At 30.6% G+C, this 21,741-nt stretch overlaps 1 protein-coding gene across 1 annotated transcript; it reads left to right on the top strand.

Moving 5' to 3' along the window:
* The first annotated feature begins 5,428 nt into the window (after nucleotides 1–5,428).
* On the top strand, nucleotides 5,429–6,730 carry LOC127131422 (probable carboxylesterase 18). The gene has a single exon (XM_051060348.1). It carries the CDS (start codon nucleotides 5,619–5,621, stop codon nucleotides 6,615–6,617), a length of 999 nt encoding a protein of 332 aa, XP_050916305.1. The 5' UTR covers nucleotides 5,429–5,618; the 3' UTR covers nucleotides 6,618–6,730.
* The last annotated feature ends 15,011 nt before the right edge of the window (nucleotides 6,731–21,741 follow it).

The following is a 21,741-nucleotide window of genomic DNA, read 5'->3' on the forward strand; positions in this document are numbered from 1 at the left end:
TGGAGTGCACACCAAGTGTTTGATAAAATTAACCTCACACAAGTCAGCAATATTTTACTTGTTCTCTTATTGTGTTAACTCATTATTAGTGATAACTATATCAAGGATTGGGGTAATTAATCGATTGATTAAGATAGTGGTTGATTATCTCTATCTAGATATTCTATTTTGTTTCACGCATATCCGATCTTTCCATTAATGGATCGTTTAGACGATTATGGTCTAAGGAGCTTTCGTAACCTTTAAAAACAATTTTAAAAAGTGCTAAATTTAAATACTGATCTATTCAACCCCCCTTATAGATCGGTACTATCGTCTAACACATGGTCATATTTGCCAAGGCTAGTGGCACATGCATGCCTTTTTATGCATGCAAGAAAGAGGTGCCTAAGGCTAGGGTGTATGCCTTGATTTATGCGCCATTGGAAAGGGTGTCGGCCTTGGATTATTAGCGCAAATGCATCTTCTTTACAGGCGCATGCTTGTAGTGTTAGGGAAGAGATTCTTAGGGCAGAGATTTTTTGCAGGTGCATGCTTTACATTGTCTTGTCTCTGCATGAATTCTTTGCATTGCATTGTCTTGTCTTTGCAAATTAATTGCGTGATTAGTACATACATTATCTCCCCTATTTAACTGCATGTGAATAATAGATCAATGCATTCACCACCAGTACCCATACAGATCAGTAGAAATACTAAACTTACATTTAAAAAAAAGTATTCCTCACCACATTACATTATTAGTGCCCATACCGAAGGTGAAACATTTGAGCATCAATTATTTAGTTTTTGTTTTCGCAACACATAAGTAACTCAGTTTACAATAAATTGACGATCAAAATTTTCACATTTGAAACAAAGAATAGAAAAGAAATTGCAGTGTAGTTAGGTGGGTTAAATCATCTATAAAAATATGGCGTGGTATGTAGACAACCAGGTAAAGTCTTATCAGTTGAATATTCGAGATGATGAAGATGTTCATCATATGTTTGTCAGTCATGAACAATCTAGGTACAATGATATAGATTTATATATATTACCACAACAACAACAAGTGTCTCAGTTCATTGATCAATCACAAGTGTTTTGTGAAACTGATGACGACGAACAAGCTGAAGTCAATGTTGTTGATGAGGAAGAAGAAGAAGCCGAATTATTGGTTGATTCAATGGTGAACGACGAAGAAGAAGAGGATCCCTTACAAGCTAGTCATGTATATTGTCCACCTCAACACATGACAAGCTTGAATTTGGGTGTCGATGAACCTTCATCAGATATATTTTACAATCCTTATGTGCAAATTCAAGGATCATTGAAAAAAGGAGACACATTTCGCACAAAAGAAGATTATGTAAAAGATATTAAAAAGTATCACATGGATCTATCAGTTGATTACAGAGTTGGTCGAACTAATGCAATGAGGTACAAGATTTATTATCGAAATGAGCGCTGCCTTTTCCGGTTGTCAGCTTATTACCGGAAGAGGAGTGATTCTTGGAGATTGGATCCATGGGTCCAGTTCACACTCGGAAACTTAGATCTCAGTTAATATGTGATGAAATTTTGTTTGTTGTTAGCGACAATCCGTCGTTAAAGGTGAGTACAATAATGTCGCATATTGTAACACAATACAACTATACTCCATCGTACAGGAAGACTTGGATACTTAGGACAAAGGCGGTTGAAAAAGTGTATGGAAATTAGGATGAGTCTTACAAACAACTTCCAAAATACTTGGTGGCTCTCAAACAGTATGCTCCAGGGACTATTATCAAGTTGGAAACGTTGTCAGCGTATACCCCAGACGGGACTTGTGCTATTGGAAATGGAATATTCCACCGTCTATTATGGGCGTATCAACCATGCATCAAAGGTTTTGCTTTCTGTAAACCTATTATACAAATAGATGGTACATGGTTATACGAGAAATATAAAGGAACACTATTGATGGCAGTGACACAAGATGGAAACATCAATATTTTTCCAATCGCCTTTGCCCTAGTTGAAGGGGAGACCGCTAAGGGATGGATTTTTTTTCTAAAAAATATCTGATTGCACGTTGCTCCTCAACCTAACTTATGTTTGATCTCTGACCGACACCCTCCAATAGTGAGTGCCTACAAAAACATTGATAATGGTTGGCCGGATCCTCCGCCAATGCATGTCTACTGCACATATCGCTCAAAAATTTATGTGGGAGTTCAAAGACAAAACGTTGCGGAAGAAGGTTCTCAACGCAGGTTACGCATTAACAGAACCTTCTTTCAAACACTATCGCGAAGACATCAAATTGTCAAATGAAAATGCAGTATGGTGGATCGACAATATTCCATTGGAGAAGTGGACTAGGGCATACGAAAATGGTCAACAGTGGGGCCACATGATAATAAATCTTGTGGGATCAATGAACTTTGTCTTCAAAGGCATCTGAAACCTACCTATAACCGCTTTAGTGCAAACAACATATTTCAGGCTAGGGGCGCTGTTTGAGATCAGACGTTCCAAATGGAGTTCAATGTTGCAATTTGGGCAGTTGTTCAGTAATGCTTCAATGAAATTCATTAGACACGAAGCTGCCAAAGCTAACACACACGTGGTCACGGTGTTTAACCGTACTAAAGGTTGGTACAATGTTGATAAGTCCATGGATCATAATGAAGGCATGACGATGAGATAATACAGAGTGGAACTAAATAGAGGTTGGTGCGACTGCGGAAAGTTCCAAGCCTTTCGTATGCCCTGCTCTCATGCCATTGCGCCATGTTCAAAGGTTCGAATGGATCCATCCTACTTACTATCTGAAGTTTACAAAGTCATAAGCCTATCCAATGTTTACAAAATTAGCTTTTCAGTTGTTGCAAAAGACGATTACTGGCCTGAATATCAAAGGGACATTCTCTGACATAATGAAGTTATGCGAAGAAAGAAAAATGGCCACCTAAATAACACCCGTATTCGAGCCGAAATGGATACGGAGAACAAAATGGTCCGATTATGTAGTTCATGTCGCCAGCCCAGTCACAATCGTACTAACTGTCCTAGTGTTGTAACAAGCACAATAAGATAATTTTACATGTACCTCTTTTATTTTATATAAAAAACAATATTTATTTCATATGATAACTTTGTGAGGAAATACCATCACAAATAAATACAACACATTCAACACACAAGCAACACATAAATAACAACACAACAGACTATAACAAACAAAATATCATTACTATAACTAAGCGATTACAACCATCAAAACAATTTTGAACATATTATACATCATTCTGTGAACGTCTATGTCAGTAATATCCACTCATTCACGCACTTCTCCATTTTGGTTGAACATGGCCTCAAGCCATTTAATTCTTCTAATCCTTTCACCATCTTCAATTTCTCCATCTAACCAACGACTCAACGTCCGATTAAGACATTCAAATGAATCTATATTCCAAAGTCGAATCTTTATCGAAGGTGCGACTGCTAAAAAGATTAAATCGACATTTCTCTTGTGAATGTATTCAGACATGATTAAAGAAAACAAAATTGAAGGAGATTGAAGAAAAATGGAAGGAGGGTAAGAAGTTGTGTGAAATAATATGGGAGATGCGCATGATGGTATTTATAGAAGAACCAAAACATGCATGCGCCAATGGACTAGGCTCCACACACACATAACACATGCATGCGCCAATGCATGTGGCACACACACATAACACATGCATGCACCAATGCATGTGGTGCATACACACCTGCACACATGCATGCGCTAACGCATGTGGCGCCTACATGCATGCACCAAGGCTCTAGGCGTCTCCTTTGATGTTTAGTTGGATGCGTTAGTTCAACTGACGCATATGTAGGGAAAATGATTATTTTGGTATTTAAAAAAAAAGATTATTTATGGATTTAAATTGAAAATACTGGTTATTTAAAAAAAAACTCGTTTATACCCAATATGGCCATAAAGAAAACGTTTTATCATGGCTCAGATCCAATTTATCTTTATGCTAAAAAAATAGAAAACGCTTTATGCTCAGATCGAACTCTCTACTTCTTTCAAATTAAAAATCAAATTCATCCCTTTTGTTGATTTCTCTAATGGAATCCAAATTTGTCTCTCTTATTGATTTGTCATGTGGAACTCATAAGAAGTTTATAAGGTTTTTAAAATTATGCGAAAAGCTCAAATAATTTTTACAGGATAATCAACCTAAATTAACTAATCCTAAAAGAATGCATTGGAGAAAAGCTACGACAACTGTATTGAAGTCAAAATCAAAACAATATCTTCTCTAAAGTGTGACCCAAGAGCACACCAAGAAGGGCGCAATGAATGACCATTTTTCTGCATTAAAATCTGTAATATGACCCTTTTATTTTTGGAGACGAATTATGTTTTATTGGGAAGAAAAATGTGGGTGTGAATGAGCATCAATATTGGGTTAAAAGCAACACATAAGTGAGAGACATCACATATTCACTCAAAACCTTGAAGTGATAGATGTGTGGATTCTCTCACTTATAAATGCTCAAGTACCCACATTTATAACCAATGTGAGACTCCAACTCACGTTTGACTTATTATTCTTAACACTTCCCTGAAGTGTGAGCCTACAATACTTCCCTTCAAGTAGAAACTCTTTTATCCACATACACACATTTGTACCGCCATTGATACTTCTTTCCTGTGCATTTCGATACACCTCTTCTTGAATATTTTGATTTCAACGAAATGTCTTTTCTTGGACATTTCAACCGAAATATCACATATTCACTTAAAATCTTAAGACAATAAATGTGTTGATTCTCCTAATTATAAATGTTCAAGTCTCCACATTTATAATCAATATGAGACTCTAAGTCACACTTAACTTATTATTATTAACTAAAACAATATTGAAAAAGAGCAAAGTTGATAGAAACCAATAACTTAATATTAATTTTAATAAAAATTAATATTATTATTAATTAAATATTTTTTTGATGAGCTATGACATTTTTATTTTTAATCATAAAGGAATTAATTAATTTAACATCATGTTTAAAAACAATAAGGATTTTAATGACATGAACAATATTAAAAATTTATTAAGTCATAAATTGTAATGTCATATGTCCAAATGAACCTCCCATGTAAAGGAATACCACTAAAAAAGAAAAAATGTTATAAAAAAAAACCTGATATTTTAAAAATAAAAATAAAAAATATCAAAATTAATATAAGGAAACCAAATCTGTATTTAAGTCAAATAGTCACATTTTAGCTCAGCAACATTAGTTATAATACAAAATTAGTCAAAAACAATCAACACACATGAGTTTATTTCCCACTTTGATGATAAAAGAAAAAGCTATTAATTAATAATTTCAACAAACAAAAACTTGATGGACCTCACCATCCATCTATATAAACTCCAACTAGATAACATCTCATTCATAACTTTCTCACCAATATCCAACTTAATCAATTACTTTTACGGCACAAAAAATCAAAACAGTAACCTAATAAACGACATAAAAAGTTTCCATAATTTCTTCTATTGTTGATTATTTAATCTCCTTCTAGCTTTCTTCATCTTTCACCCAAAACTTTCATCATTCATTCAAACAAACCCCAAAACGCAATGTCGTCTCCAAACAAACCCAAGCTCGTTCTTCCTTGGAAGACTCGCCTCTCAATTTCATTCCTAACGGCTTTAACGGACGCCGCATGTCGATCTGACGGAACCATTAACCGCCGTTTTCTCAGCGTCCTAGATCGTAAAGCTACCGCTAAAGCCACTCCTATTAACGGCGTTTCAACCAAAGACGTTACGGTTAGCGACGAACATAACGTTTGGTTCCGTCTCTACACACCCGCCGGAGATGAAACTGACACCATAACCGCCTCCCTTCCGGTGATAATTTTCTTTCACGGTGGTGGATTTAGCTATCTCTCCCCAGCTTCAATCGCCTATGACGCCGTTTGCCGTAGATTCTGCCGTAAAATCTCCGCTGTTGTTGTCTCCGTCAACTACCGTCTAACGCCGGAGAATCCTTACCCGTCGCAATACGACGACGGAGAATCCGTGTTAAAATTCCTCGACGAGAACAAATCTGTGCTACCGGAAAATGCTGACGTGTCAAAATGTTTCTTAGCCGGGGACAGTGCCGGTGCAAATCTAGCACACCACGTGGCGGTCCGGGTCTGCAAAGCGGGGCTCCAGAGGATCCGGGTTGTCGGATTGATTTCGATCCAACCGTTCTTCGGCGGAGAGGAGCGGACAGAAGCCGAGATTCGCCTCGAGGGATCGCCGTTGGTGTCGATGGCGAGGACAGATTGGCTGTGGAATGTGTTTTTGCCAGAGGGATCGAATCGGGATCATGGCGCGGTGAATGTTTGCGGGCCGAATGCGGAGGATTTGTCGGGTTTGGATTACCCGGATACGGTTGTTTTTGTGGGCGGGTTTGACCCGTTAAATGATTGGCAGAGGAGGTATTGTGATTGGTTGAGGAAATCAGGGAAAAATGCTGAGTTGATTGAATATCCTAATATGATTCATGCTTTTTACATTTTTCCTGATTTGCCCGAAGCTACTCAGTTGATTATGCAAGTTAAGGATTTTATTCACAAGAAAGTTTAATTATAAATGATGATCATTGATGATTGTTGTAATAATATTGCTATGATGATAACATTAAGGGATAATAATATCTCAGAGAGCACACAATATAGTGTTATATTCTCTAAAAGAAATAAGGAATTGGTCTATAGTTGTCATAGAGAGCATACAACATAGTGTTATATTCCCTGAAAGTTTATTATATTTTAGTGTAATCAGTATAATATGAGTGATCATCAATGATATGGTTTATGTTTAGTGCTCAGATTTTCAAAGTTTTTAAAATCAAGTTTTTGTCTTGAATTTAGTATATGGGTTTGCATAATTTGACAAGTTAAAATAATTGACACACAATACCAATCCTCTGCACAAATAGTCATACTTGATTGTATGATAGGGGCAGGTGAAGAGGGTCGGCATTTACGAATCACATGAAATCTATGAAGTAGCATATAAATTCTCAGTTATGCCCATTCTAGTGATATGCATACACGTGCAACTAATACACATGGTGACATTTATATATTTGCAATTTCGAGTATATTAATATTTATCTAGAGATATTTATATATTTGTATGCAATTTTGAGTATGGTACAATATATTTGTATATAATTTTGATTATTTAATATAAGAAAAATTAATTGTTCTAGAAATAGCATACCTATCTAACAAATTACTTTTCAATGTGTTTAATTTCTCATTTTTTCTGCATTATAAGTTCAATTTCAACTACTATTATGTAATCAAACTATTTATGTGGAAATTCAATCAAATTCAATCAAACACATAGCGATCACTTCTATGTTTCTATCCTATCTTCTATAACATACAAAAATTCATCATATCTCTCATCTTTTTATATTCATCCCTATTTTCTTCAACCACCCACAATAACCGATATTTCATTGTTTACCATCAATCTTCAATGCTTCTTTAGATCATTTAGATAATGAAATTATTTTATAGCCTTTTTCATTGTTCAACTTATTCCACTTCTGCATTTTATGGATCTTATGATGAAAATATGTGAGTTAGGCTTAACAAGAAACTTACAAATAACAGTCCAGGACTTGCGTTACTGTATCAAAAGTCTTCTCATAATGTTAAATTATGAATTGTTGAAGGGGTTGAAGGTGAGGTTGAAAGTGAAATTTCTCATCCTGTTTAAAGGAGCTGTCATGCTGTTTTAAGGAGTTGTTTCCGTTTAAAGAGGTTTTCATAATGTTAAATTAAGGTAGAAAAAGTCATGTACAAAAGTCATAAAGAGGTGCAAAAACCATGTGTAAAAAGTCAAATCAATGAGTGGTTGATGCATAAAAAAAGAGAATAGGTAGAATTAAAAAAGAGCCAAATAAATGTTGCTGATGCAGAAAAATAAAAAAAAAATCAAAGAAATTGATAGAAGAAGAAACCAGAAAAATGAGGATTTAAAATAGATTTTCTATTTTAAAATTTAATATGCTATATAAAATTATAAATAATAAAATATATTAATACATAATTAATGACATTAACATTATCATAAGAAAATATATAATAATGATTGGACTTTTTGTGGAACATTAAAAATAACAATGGCATTAAATGGAATTAAAAATAAATAGTATCAAACGGAATTTATGTTCATATTATTCTTAAATATATATATATATATATATATATATATATATATATATATATATATATATATATATATATATATATATATATATATATATATATATATGTAATATATGAATTAACTATTATTAAAATTGTGATATAATATGAAAAACTCACAATTGATATATGATCATAAAAAAAATATATAATTATTTATATATTTTTGGCATCTTATTAATTATGTGAGTTATATAGTTATATAATCAAATAATAATAGAAGATGACACAATATTAAAAGATTGAAGACTGAGATTCGAAAAAGATACAATAAAAAAATTAAATAATTAATGAAAGAAATATAATTTTTGAATAACTATTTTATAAAATTGATTAAATAAATATTATTAAATTATTAAATTATCCTATTACTTTTTTTTACTAAATTAACATTTATTTAGGCGGTAAAACTTATTGAAATTATTTAAAAACTTTTAAATATTTGAGGGGAGAAATATATGTCTTTGATGTAAATAAGTAAAAAATATGTATTTACTTGAAAAATAAGAAATTTTGAATAAATATTAAATATATTTTAATTATTAGTAAATAAATAATTTTTAATTTTAAAATAAATTAATCATTAATTAATTATTAAACTATATCATTAAATGTTAACTTTTTTACTATATAAGAATTATATGTAAGTTATAAATGATGATCATTGATGATTGTTGTAATAATATTGATATGATGATAATATTAAGGGATAATAATATCATAGAGAGCACACAACATAGTGTTATAATTTCTGAAAGAAATAAGGAATTGATTTATAGTTGTCATAGAGAGCACACAACATAGTGTTATATTCTCTCAAAGTTTATTATGTTTTAGTGTAATCAATATAATGTGAGTGATTATCAATGATATGTTTTATGTTTAGTGCTCAGATTTTCAAAGTTTGTACTATTTTTTTTAAATCAAGTTTTTGTCTTGAATTTAGTATATGGGTTTGCATAATTTGACAAGTTAAAATAACTGATACACAATACCCATCCTCTGCACAAATAGTCGTACTTGATTGTATGATAGGGGCATGTGAAGAGTGTATGATAGGGGCATGTGAAGAGGGTCGGCATTTACGAATCACATGAAATCTATGAAGTAACATATAAATTCTCAGTTATGCTCATTCTAGTGATATGCATACACGTGCAATTAATACACATGGTGACATTTATATATTTGCAATTTCGAGTATGTTACATATATTTATCTAGAGATATTTATATATTTGTATGCAATTTTGAGTATGTTACAATATATTTGTATACAATTTTAATTATTTAAGAAAAGAAAAATTAACTGTTCTAGAAATAGCATACCTATATAACAAATTACTTTTAAATCAATTGTGTTCAATCAAACACGGAGCATGTTTCTATCCTATCTTACCACTTCTGCATGTTTTTGTTAACCAATATAAGAGCATTTTATGCATCTTATTATTTTATGGATCTTATGATAAAAATATGTGAGTTAGGCCTAACAAAAAACTTACAAATAACTGTATCAAAAGTCCATAATGTTAAATTATGAATTGTTGAAAGGGTTGAAGGTGAGGTTGAAATGTTGAATAAACTTTAAATGTTACAGTTAATGGGTTTTTAATAATAAGTTAGTGGAGAGAATTGGAAGGTCAATAGACAGTGGGAAAATTAATAGTATTTACAATTGTGTTCCCTAGAATATCAAAAGTTTCTAAATATGTATAAAGACCAAAATTGTACTCAATGAAAATACGAAGAAGTTGCAATTGATTTGTCTTCTCTTATCACAAATTGGCATCAGAGCTAATGGCAAATATGATGAATCAAATACCGTTGCCACGGCTAACGAAGTTGAATTACGAAAACTGGAGTATCCAGATGAAAGCTCTTCTCGGATCTCTAGACGCGTGGGAGGTGACCAAAGATGGGTTTGAAGAACCAACAGATACTGAGGGATATACGGCAGCTCAATACAAGGCGTTGAAAGAGACGCGATCGAAGGATAAAACGACACTTTACATGCTGTTTAGGGCTGTTGATGAACTAGGCTTCGAAAAGATTGCCGGTTCGACTACGTCGAAAGAGGCGTGGGACACGCTAGAGAAAGTATTCAAAGGAGCAGATCGAGTAAAGCAAGTTCGACTCCAAACACTTCGTGGCGAATTGGAGAGGATGCAGATGAAGGAGTCAGAAAATGTATCTGACTACATCACGCGTGTACAAAAGGTGGTGAACCAACTCACCAGAAATGGCGAAACAGTCACTGATGCACGAGTTGTCGAAAAGATCTTGAGATCTTTAACAGATAAATTTGAGAATATAGTGTGTGCAATAGAAGAGTCGAAGGACCTTTCGACGCTCGCAGTCGAAGAGCTCGCTGGTTCCCTTGAAGCACACGAACAACGTAAGATGAAAAAGAAGGAAGAAGGAGTAGAGGATGCAAATTAAACCAAGGAACAAATCAAAGACGAAAAGGTACTCTTTTCTCAAAACTTTCGAGGAAGAGGACGTGGTCGTGGAGGACGTGACAGTGGTCGAAGTGGTAGAGGCAGCAACTTCGACAGAGGACAGTCGATCCAGCAAAATTGGCGTGGCAGAGGACGTGGTCAAAGAGGTGGTAGGTCGAACCATTCCAACTTTGAATGCTACAAGTGTGGGAAGTATGGTCATTATGCGAAGGATTGTAACTCATTCAAATGCTATAACTGTGATAAAGTGGGACATCTTGCAAAAGATTGTCGAATCGAAAAGAAGGTAGAAGAAACAACCAATCTAACTCTGGAAGCTGAAGCAAATGAAGGCTTTCTCTTGATGGCTCAAAATGAGATCAACACAAATGACAATGTTTGGTATCTTGACTCAGGAGCAAGTAACCATATGTGTGGTCACAAACACTTGTTCAAAGAAATGAGAAAGATTGAAGATGGCAATGTGTCTTTCGGAGATGCATCGAAAGTGAAGGTCGAAGGCAAGGGAACGATCCGTTACCTGCAGAAGGATGGGCTGATTGGATCAATTCAAGATGTTTACTATGTACCAAATCTTAAGACCAACATCTTGAGTTTGGGACAACTTACAGAAAAAGGTTATTCGATACTGATGAAAGAACGGATACTGTATTTGAAGGACAAGCTGGGACATCTGATTGCTCGTGTCGAAATGGAGAGAAATCGAATGTACAAACTGGATCTGATAAACGTTCGAGAAAAATGTTTACAAGTAAGTGTCGAAGACAAAGCGTCACTATGGCATCTACGCTTTGGTCATCTACATCATGCTGGTTTAAGAAGGTTGGTGAAAAAGAACATGGTGCATGGACTATCAGATATGGATTATGAAGGAAAGTTTTGTGAAGAATGTGTGCTTAGCAAACAAACAAGAACTTCATTTCAAAAGAAGGCAGAATATCAAGCTAAGCATATCCTTGGCTTGATTCACACCGACATATGTGGGCCAATCACGCCAGAATCTTTCAGTAGCAAAAGATACTTTATTTCCTTCATCGACGATTACTCACGGAAGACATGGGTTTATTTCCTGAAAGAAAAGTCTGAAGCATTCGAGGTGTTCAAAAGGTTCAAAGTAATGGTGGAGAAGGAGACTGACAGACACATTAAAGCAGTTCGATCCGATAGAGGTGGTGAGTATACTTCGACAGCTTTTATGAAGTATTGTGAAGAGCAGGGTATAAGGAGATTTCTAACTGCAGCATACTCACCTCAACAAAATGGGGTGGCTGAAAGGAAGAATCGAACAGTCCTTGACATGGTTCGTTCAATGCTTAAAAGCAAGAACATGCCAAAGGAATTCTGGGCAGAAGTTGTACAATGTGCCATTTATGTTCAAAATCGATGTCCACATTCGAAGTTAGAAGATCAAACACCACAAGAAGCGTGGAGCGGACAGAAGCCAACAGTCTCTCATCTCAAAGTATTTGGAAGTGTTGCTTATGCACACGTACCAGATCAACGAAGAACGAAACTTGAAGACAAAAGTCAGAAATACATACTCATTGGGTATGATGAGAAAACAAAGGGGTACAAGCTATTTGATCCCATAAGAAAGAAGGTGATAGTGAGTAGAGACGTTCGAATAAACGAAGCAAGTAAGTGGGACTGGAACAGTTCGACAGAAGCTGTTGTCGAAGTTGAAGAATCATCTGTCGCTGTACCATCAAACATTTCGACAAAACTTGAAGATTCTGACGATGAAGATGAACCTACACAACCCAGAATGCGAAGTTTGCAAGATCTGTATGATTCGACAAGTGAAGTGCACCTTGTATGTCTCTTGACAGATGCTGAAAACATCAGTTTTGAAGAAGCAGTACGAGACAAGAAGTGGAAAAGTGCCATGGACGAAGAGATGAGGGCGATTATCCACAACAACACTTGGGAGCTAGTTGAATTGCCAAAAGGTAGTCAACCCATTGGTGTAAAGTGGGTATTTAAGAAAAAGATGAACGCTCAAGGAGAAATAGAACGATACAAAGCGAGACTTGTTGCGAAGGGATACGAACAGAAAGCAGGAATTGATTATGACGAAGTATTTGCACCTGTTGCAAGAATGGAGACAATTCGACTACTCATATCTCAAGCTGCACAATTCAAATGGCCAATATTTCAAATGGATGTCAAAACAGCTTTTCTGAATGGTGTACTAGAAGAAGAAGTCTATGTCGAACAACCACTCGGGTACATGAAAGCTGGAGAAGAGAAGAAGGTACTGAAATTGAAGAAAGCGCTATATGGGCTGAAGCAAGCACCGCGGGCATGGAACACACGTATCGACACATATTTCAAGGAGAACGGGTTCGAGCAATGTCCGTACGAACATGCCCTCTATGTGAAGAAAAAAGGAATGAATATATTACTTGTTGCTCTTTGTGTTGATGATCTTATTTTTCTGGGCAGTAATGATCAGATGATAGAAAAATTCAAAAGCACAATGACACGTGAATTCGAGATGACAGATTTAGGCCTGATGAGATTCTTTCTTGGTCTGGAAGTTCGACAAGAAGAAACAGGATTTTTCATCTCACAAGAAAAATATGCAAAAGAAATCTTGAAAAAATATAAGATGGAAAGCTGCAATCCGGCTTCGACGCCAATGGAACCAGGAACAAAATTGTCGAAATTTGATGGAGGAGAACGTGTCGAAGCAGGCAAATATCGAAGTTTGGTAGGAAGTCTTCGCTATCTCACATGTACAAGACCAGATATCTCATTAAGTGTAGGCATTGTAAGTCGATTCATGGAGGAGCCAGTTTACACACATTGGAAGGCATTGAAGCGAATTCTGAGGTACATCCAAGGAACAGTGTCACTTGGGATGTTTTACTCGAAGTCAGAGAAATACAAGTTGGTTGGTTACTCTGACAGTGATTGGTGCGGAGACATAGATGATCGAAAAAGCACTTCTGGATATGTGTTTTTCATGGGAAATACTGCATTCACTTGGCTTTCTAAAAAGCAGCCAATAGTGACACTTTCGACATGTGAAGCAGAATATGTAGCAGCATCCTGGTGTGTTTGTCATGCAATATGGCTCAGAAGATTGATGAGCAAAATTGAGCTAGAACAGAAAGATTCTACAATAATACAAGTTGACAACAGGTCAGCAATTGAGTTAGCAAAGAATCCAGTTAACCATGAAAGGAGCAAACACATCGACGTTCGCTTCCACTTCATTCGAGAACACGTGAAGGAAGGAAATGTCGAATTGAAGCATGTAGCAAGTAAGGACCAAGCAGCAGACATTTTCACAAAACCATTATCAAAAGAAATCTTCGACAGAGGCAAGAAATTGATAGGGATGATGAATAGAAGAAACATTTAAGTTTACAGAGGAGTTTTGTTGAATAAACTTTAAATGTTACAGTTAATGGGTTTTTAATAATAAGTTAGTGGAGAGAATTGGAAGGTCAATAGACAGTGGGAAAATTAATAGTATTTACAATTGTGTTCCCTAGAATATCAAAAGTTTCTAAATATGTATAAAGACCAAAATTGTACTCAATGAAAATAAGAAGAAGTTGCAATTGATTTGTCTTCTCTTATCACATGAAAGTGAAATTTCTCATCCTGTTTAAAGGAGTTGTCATGTTGTTTGAAGGAGATGTTTCTGTGTGTTTCTGTTTGAAGAGGTAGAAGAATGAAGAGATAAGATATAACTAAAGAGGTGCAAAAGGCATGTGTCTGAGTGTGCTGTCTGATGTGCAGAAGAAAATGATGGAGTGTCCAGTCTGATTGTGCAGAAGAAAAAGATGGAGTGTGATGTCTGATTGTGTAGAAGAAAATATTGATACTTGTGTTTTAGATCCCTTTCATAATGTTAAATTAAGGTACAAGGATGCAAAGATAAGATATAACTAAAGAGGTGCAAAATCATAAACAAGTGCAAAAGTCTTGTGCAAATGCCACCTAAAAAAAGAAGAAGAGACCATATACATCTAAAAGGGTGCAATGAAAAAAAAGAGTCAAATCAATGGCTTGCTGATACATAAAAAAAGAGAATAGGTAGAATTAAAAAAAAAAACAAATGAATGTTGCTGATGCAGAAAAATAAAAACAATATCAAAGAAATTGATCGAAGAAGAAACAAAAAAAATGAAGGTTTAAAATAGATTTTCTATTTTAAAATTTAATATTCTATATAAAATTATAAATAATAAAATATATTAGTACATAATTAATGACATTAAATTTATCATAAGAAAATATATAATAATGATTGGACTTTTTGTGGAACATTAAAAATATCAATGGTATTAAATGGAATTTAGAATAATAGTATTAAACGCAATTTATGTTCAGATTATTCTTTAATATATATGTAATATATAAATTAAATATTATTAAAATTGTGATATAATATGAAAAACTCACAATTGATATATGATCCTAAAAAAAATTATATAATTATTTATAAATTTTTGGCATCTTATTAATTATGTGAGTTATATAGTTATATAATCAAATAATAATAGAATATGACACAAAATTATAAGACTGAGATTGGAAAAAGATACAATAAAAAAATTTTAAATAATTAATGAAAGAAATATAATTTTTGAATAACTATTTTATAAAATTGATTAAATAAATATTATTAAATTATTAAATTATCCTATTACTTTTTTTTTACTAAATTAACATTTATTTAAGCGGTAAAACTTATTGAAATTATTTAAAAACTTTTATATATTTGAGGGGAGAAATATATGTCTTTGATGTAAATAAGTAAAAAATATGTATTTACTTGAAAAATAAGAAATTTTGAATAAATATTAAATATATTTTAATTATTAGTAAATAAATATTTTTTAATTTTAAAATAAATTAATCATGAATTAATTATTAAACCATATCATTAATAATTGTAAATGTTAATTTTATTACAATATAGGAATTATATGTAAGTTATAAATGAGATAATAATATTGATATGATGATAACATTAAGGGATACTAATATCATAGAGAGCACACAACATAGTGTTATATTCTCTAAAAGAAATAAGGAATTGATCTGTAGTTGTCATAGAGAGCACACAACATTGTGTTATATTCCCTAAAAGTTTATTATGTTTTAGTTTAATCAATATAATTTGAGTGATCATCAATGATATGGTTTATGTTTAGTGCTCAGATTTTCAAAGTTTGTACTATTTTCTTTTAAATCAAGTTTTTGTCTTGAATTTAGGATATGGGTTTCCATAATTTGACAAGTTAAAATAATTGATACACAACACCCATCCTCTGCACAAATAGTCGTACTTGATTATATGATAGGGGCCGGTGAAGAGGGTCGACATTTAAGAATCACATGAAATCTATGAAGTAGCATATAAATTCTCAGTTATGCCCATTTTAGTGATATGTATACACTTGCAATTAATACTCATGGTGACATTTATATATTTACAATTTCGAGTATGTTACATATATTTATCTAGAGATATTTATATATTTGTATGCAATTTTGAGTATGTTACAATATATTTGTATACAATTTTAAATATTGAATATAAGAAAAATTAATTGTTCTAGAAATAGCATACCTATCTAACAAATTACTTTTCAATCAATTGTGTTCAATTTCTCATTTTTTCTGCATTATAAGTTCAATTTCAACTACTATTATGTAATCAAACTATTTATGTGGCAATTCAATCAAACACAGAGCAATCACTTCTATGTTTCTATCCTATCTACCACTTATGCATATTTTTGTTAACGAATATAAGAAACTTACTGGATCTTAGGATGAAAATATGTGACTTAGGCCTAACAAGAAACTTACTAATAACATTCCTGGATTTGGATTACGGTATCAAAAGTCTTTGTTGAAGGGGGTTGAAGGTGAGGTTGAAAGTGAAATTTCTCATCCTGTTTAAAGGAGCTGTCATGCTGTTTTAAGGAGATGTTTTTGTGTGTTTATTTGAAGAGGTAGAAGGATGAAGAGATAAGATATAACTAAAGAGGTGCAAAAGGCATGTGTCTGAGTGTTCAAAATGGAGTGTGATGTCTAATTGTGCAGAAGAAAATGTTGATAGTTGTGTTTTAGATCCCTTTCATAATGTTAAATTAAGGTAGAAGGATGAAGAGATAAGATATAACTAAAGAGGTACAAAAGTCAAATAAAGAGGTCCAAAAGTCATAAAGAGGTGTAAAAGCCATGTGCAAAAGCCACCTAAAAAAGAAGAGGCCACATACATGAAAAAAAAAAGCATAAAAAAAAGAGAATAGGTAGAATTAAAAAAAAACAAAGAGTATATTGATCTAGAAAAATAAAAACAATATCAAAGAAATTGATCGAAGAAGAAACCTGAAAAAATGAAGGTTTAAAATAGATTTTCTATTTTAAAATTTAATATTCTATATAAAATTATAAATAATAAAATATATTAATAAATTATTAATGACATTAAATTTATCCTAAGAAAATATATAATAATGATTGGACTATTTGTGGAACATTAAAAACATCAATGTTATTAAATGGAATTTAGAATAAATAGTATTAAATGCAATTTATGTTCATATTATTGTTAAATATATATGTAATATATGAATTAAATATTATTAAAATTGTGATATAATATGAAAAACTCACAATTGATATATGATCATAAAAAAAATTATATAATTATTTATATATTTTTGGCATCTTATTAATTATGTGAGTTATATAGTTATATAATCAAATAATAATAGAATATGACACAAAATTATAAGAATGAGATTGAAAAAAGATACAATAAAAAAATTAAATAATTAATGAAAGAAATATAATTTTTGAATAACTATTTTATAAAATTGATTAAATAAATATTATTAAATTATTAAATTATCCTATTACTTTTTTTTTACTAAATTAACATTTATTTAGGCGGTAAAACTTATTGAAATTATTTAAAAACTTTTATATATTTGAGGGGAGAAATATATGTCTTTGATGTAAATTAGTAAAAAATATGTATTTACTTGAAAAATAAGAAATTTTGAATAAATATTAAATATATTTTAATTATTAGTAAATAAATATGTTTTAATTTTAAAATAAATTAATCATGAATTAATTATTAAACCATATCATTAATAATTGTAAATATTAATTTTATTACAATATAGGAATTATATGTAAGTTATAAATGAGGTAATAATATTGATATGACGATAACATTAAGGGATAATAATATCATACAGAGCACACAACATAGTGTTATATTCTCTAAAAGAAATAAGGAATTGATCTGTAGTTGTCATAGAGAGCACACAACATTGTGTTATATTCCCTAAAAGTTTATTATGTTTTAGTGTAATCAATATAATTTGAGGGATCATCAATGATATGGTTTATGTTTAGTGCTCAGATTTTCAAAGTTTGTACTATTTTTTTTTTAAATCAAGTTTTTGTCTTGAATTTAGATATGGGTTTGCATAATTTGACAAGTTAAAATAATTGATACACAACACCCATCCTCTGCACAAATAGTCAGCATTTACGAATCACATGAAATCTATGAAGTAGCATATAAATTCTCAGTTATGCCCATTTTAGTGATATGTATACACTTGCAGTTAATACTCATGGTGACATTTATATATTTACTATTTCGAGTATGTTACATATATTTATCTAGAGATATTTATATATTTGTATGCAATTTTGAGTATGTTACAATATATTTGTATACAATTTTAAATATTTAATATAAAAAACTGTTCTAGAAATAGCATACCTTTCTAACAAATTACTTTTCAATCAATTGTGTTCAATTTCTCATTTTTTCTGTATTATAAATTCAATTTTAACTACTATTATACAATCAAATTATTTATGTGGCAATTCAATCAAACACAGAAACTTACTGGATCTTAGGATGAAAATATGTGAGTTAGGTCTAACAAGAAACTTACTAATAACATTCCTGAATTTGGACTACTGTATCAAAAGTCTTTTCACACATTATGAATTGTTGAAGGGGTTGAAGGTGAGGTTGAAAGTGAAATTTCTCATCCTGTTTAAAGGAGGTGTCATGCTGTTTTAAGGAGATGTTTTTGTGTGTTTCTGTTTGAAGAGGTAGAAGGATGAAGAGATAAGATATAACTAAAGAGGTGCAAAAGGCATGTGTCTGAGTGTTCAAAATGGAGTGTGTACAAAAGCCATAAAGAGGTGTAAAAGCCTTGTGCAAAAGCCACCAAAAAAGAATAGATTTTCTATTTTAAAATTTAATATTCTATATAAAATTATAAATAATAAAATATATTAATACATAATTAATGACATTAAATTTATCATAAGAAAATATATAATAATGATTGGACTATTTGTGGAACATTAAAAATATCAATGTTATTAAATAGAATTTAGAATAAATATTATTAAATGCAATTTATGTTCATATTATTGTTAAATATATATGTAATATATGAATTAAATAATATTAAAATTGTGATATAATATGAAAAACTCACCATTGATATATGATCATAAAAAAAATTATATAATTATTTATATATTTTTGGCATCTTATTGATTATATGAGTTATATAGTTATATAATCAAATAATAATAGAATATGACACAATATTAGAAGACTTAGATTGGAAAAAGATACAATAAAAAAATTAAATAATTAATGAAACAAATATAATTTTTTTCCTAATTATTTTATAAAAATGATTAAATAAATATTATTAAATTATTAAATTATCCTATAACTTTCTTTTTATAAATTAACATTTATTTAGGCGGTAAAACTTATTGAAATTATTTTAAAATTTTTATATATTTGAGGGGAGAAATATATGTCTTTGATGTAAATAAGACAAAAATATGTATTTACTGAAAAAATAAGAAATTTTGAATAAATATTAAATATATTTTAATTATTAGTAAATAGATATTTTTTAATTTTAAAATAAATTAATCATGAATTAATTATTAAAATATATCATTAATAATTGTAAATGTTAATTTTATTACAATATACGAATTATATGTAAGTTATAAATGATGATCATTCATGATTGTTGTAATAATATTGATATGATGATAATATTAAGGGATAATAATATCATAGAGAGCATACAACATAGTGTTATATTCTCGGAAAGAAATAAGGAATTGATCTATAGTTGTCATAGAGAGTACACAACATAGTGTTATATTCTCTAAAAGTTTATTATGTTTTAGTGTAATCAATATAATGTGAGTGATCATCAATGATATGGTTTATGTTTAATGCTCAGATTTTCAAAGTTTGTACTATTTTTTTTTAAATCAAGTTTTTGTCTTGAATTTAGTGGTTTGCATAATTTGACAAGTTAAAATAATTGATACACAATACCCACCCTCTTCACAAATAGTCGTACGAATCATATGAAATCTAGGAAGTAGCATATAAATTCTCGGTTATGCCCATTCTAGTGATATGCATACTTGTGCAATTAATACACTTGGTAACATTTATATGTTTGCAATTTCAAGTATGTTTGAGTATCTTACAATATATTTGTATACAATTTTAATTATTTAATATAAGAAAAATTAACTGTTCTAGAAATAGCATACCTATCTAACAAATTACTTTTCAATCAATTGTGTTCAATTACTCATTTTTTTCTACATTATAAATTCAATTTCAACTACTATTATGCAATCAAACTATTTATGTGGCAATTCAATCAAACACAAAGAATCACTTCTATGTTTCTATCCTATATTACCACTTCGGCATGTTTTTACCATTTCTGCATGTTTTGTTAACCAATATAAGAGCATTTTATGCATCTTATTGTCATGCTGTTTGATGGAGTGTGATGTCTGATTGTGTAGAAGAAAATGTTGATACATGTTTTTTACATCCTTTCATAATCTTAAATTAAGGTAGAAGATCCCTTTCATAATGTTAAATTAAGGTAGAAGATCTCTTTCATAATGTCAAATTAAGGTATAAGGATGAAGACATAAGATATAACTAAAGAGGTGCAAAAGCCATAAAGAGGTGTGCAAAAGCCATGTCCAAAAGCCACCTAAAAAAGAAAAGAAAACAAAGCCAAATCAATGTTGCTGATGCAGAAAAATAAAAACAATATCAAAGAAATTGATCGAAGAAGAAACCAGAAAAATGAAGCTTTAAAATAGATTTTCTATTTTATAATTTAATATTCTTTATAAAATTATAAATAATAAAATATATTAATACATAAATAATGACATTAAATTTATCATAAGAAAATGTATAATAATAATTGGACTTTTTGTGGAACATTAAAAATATCAACGGTATTAAATGGAATTTAGAATAAATAGTATTAAACGCAATTTATGTTCATATTATTCTTAAATATATATGTAATATATGATTTAAATGTTATTAAAATTTTGATATAATATGAAAAACTCACAATTGATATATGATCATAAAAAAATTATATAATTATTTATATATTTTTGGCATCTTATTAATTATGTGAGTTATATAGTTATATAATCAAATAATAATAGAATATGATAGAAAATTAGAAGACTGAGAATGGAAAAAGATACAATAAAAAAATTAAATAATTAATGAAAGAAATATAATTTTTGACTAATCATTTTATAAAATTGATTAAATAAATATTATTAAATTATTAAATTATCCTATTACTTTTTTTTACTAAATTAACATTTATTTAGGCGGTAAAACTTATTGAAATTATTTTTAAAAATTTATATATTTGAGGGGAGAAATATATGTCTTTGATGTAAATAAGACAAAAATATGTATTTACTGGAAAAATAAGAAATTTTGAATAACTATTAAATATATTTTAATTATTAGTAAATAAGTATTTTTTAATTTTGAAATAAATTAATCATGAATTAATTATTAAACTATACCATTAATAATTGTAAATGTTAATTTTGAAATAAATTAATCATGAATTAATTATTAAACTATACCATTAATAATTGTAAATGTTAATTTTATTATAAT

The sequence above is a fragment of the Lathyrus oleraceus genome, chromosome 1 (assembly GCF_024323335.1).
Source record: "Lathyrus oleraceus cultivar Zhongwan6 chromosome 1, CAAS_Psat_ZW6_1.0, whole genome shotgun sequence".
Taxonomy (NCBI): Eukaryota; Viridiplantae; Streptophyta; class Magnoliopsida; order Fabales; family Fabaceae; genus Lathyrus; species Lathyrus oleraceus.

Excerpts from the sequence above, each read along its gene's own strand:
- LOC127131422 (XM_051060348.1), top strand. The coding sequence starts at position 5,619 with ATGTCGTCTCCAAACAAACCCAAGCTCGTTCTTCCTTGGAAGACTCGC.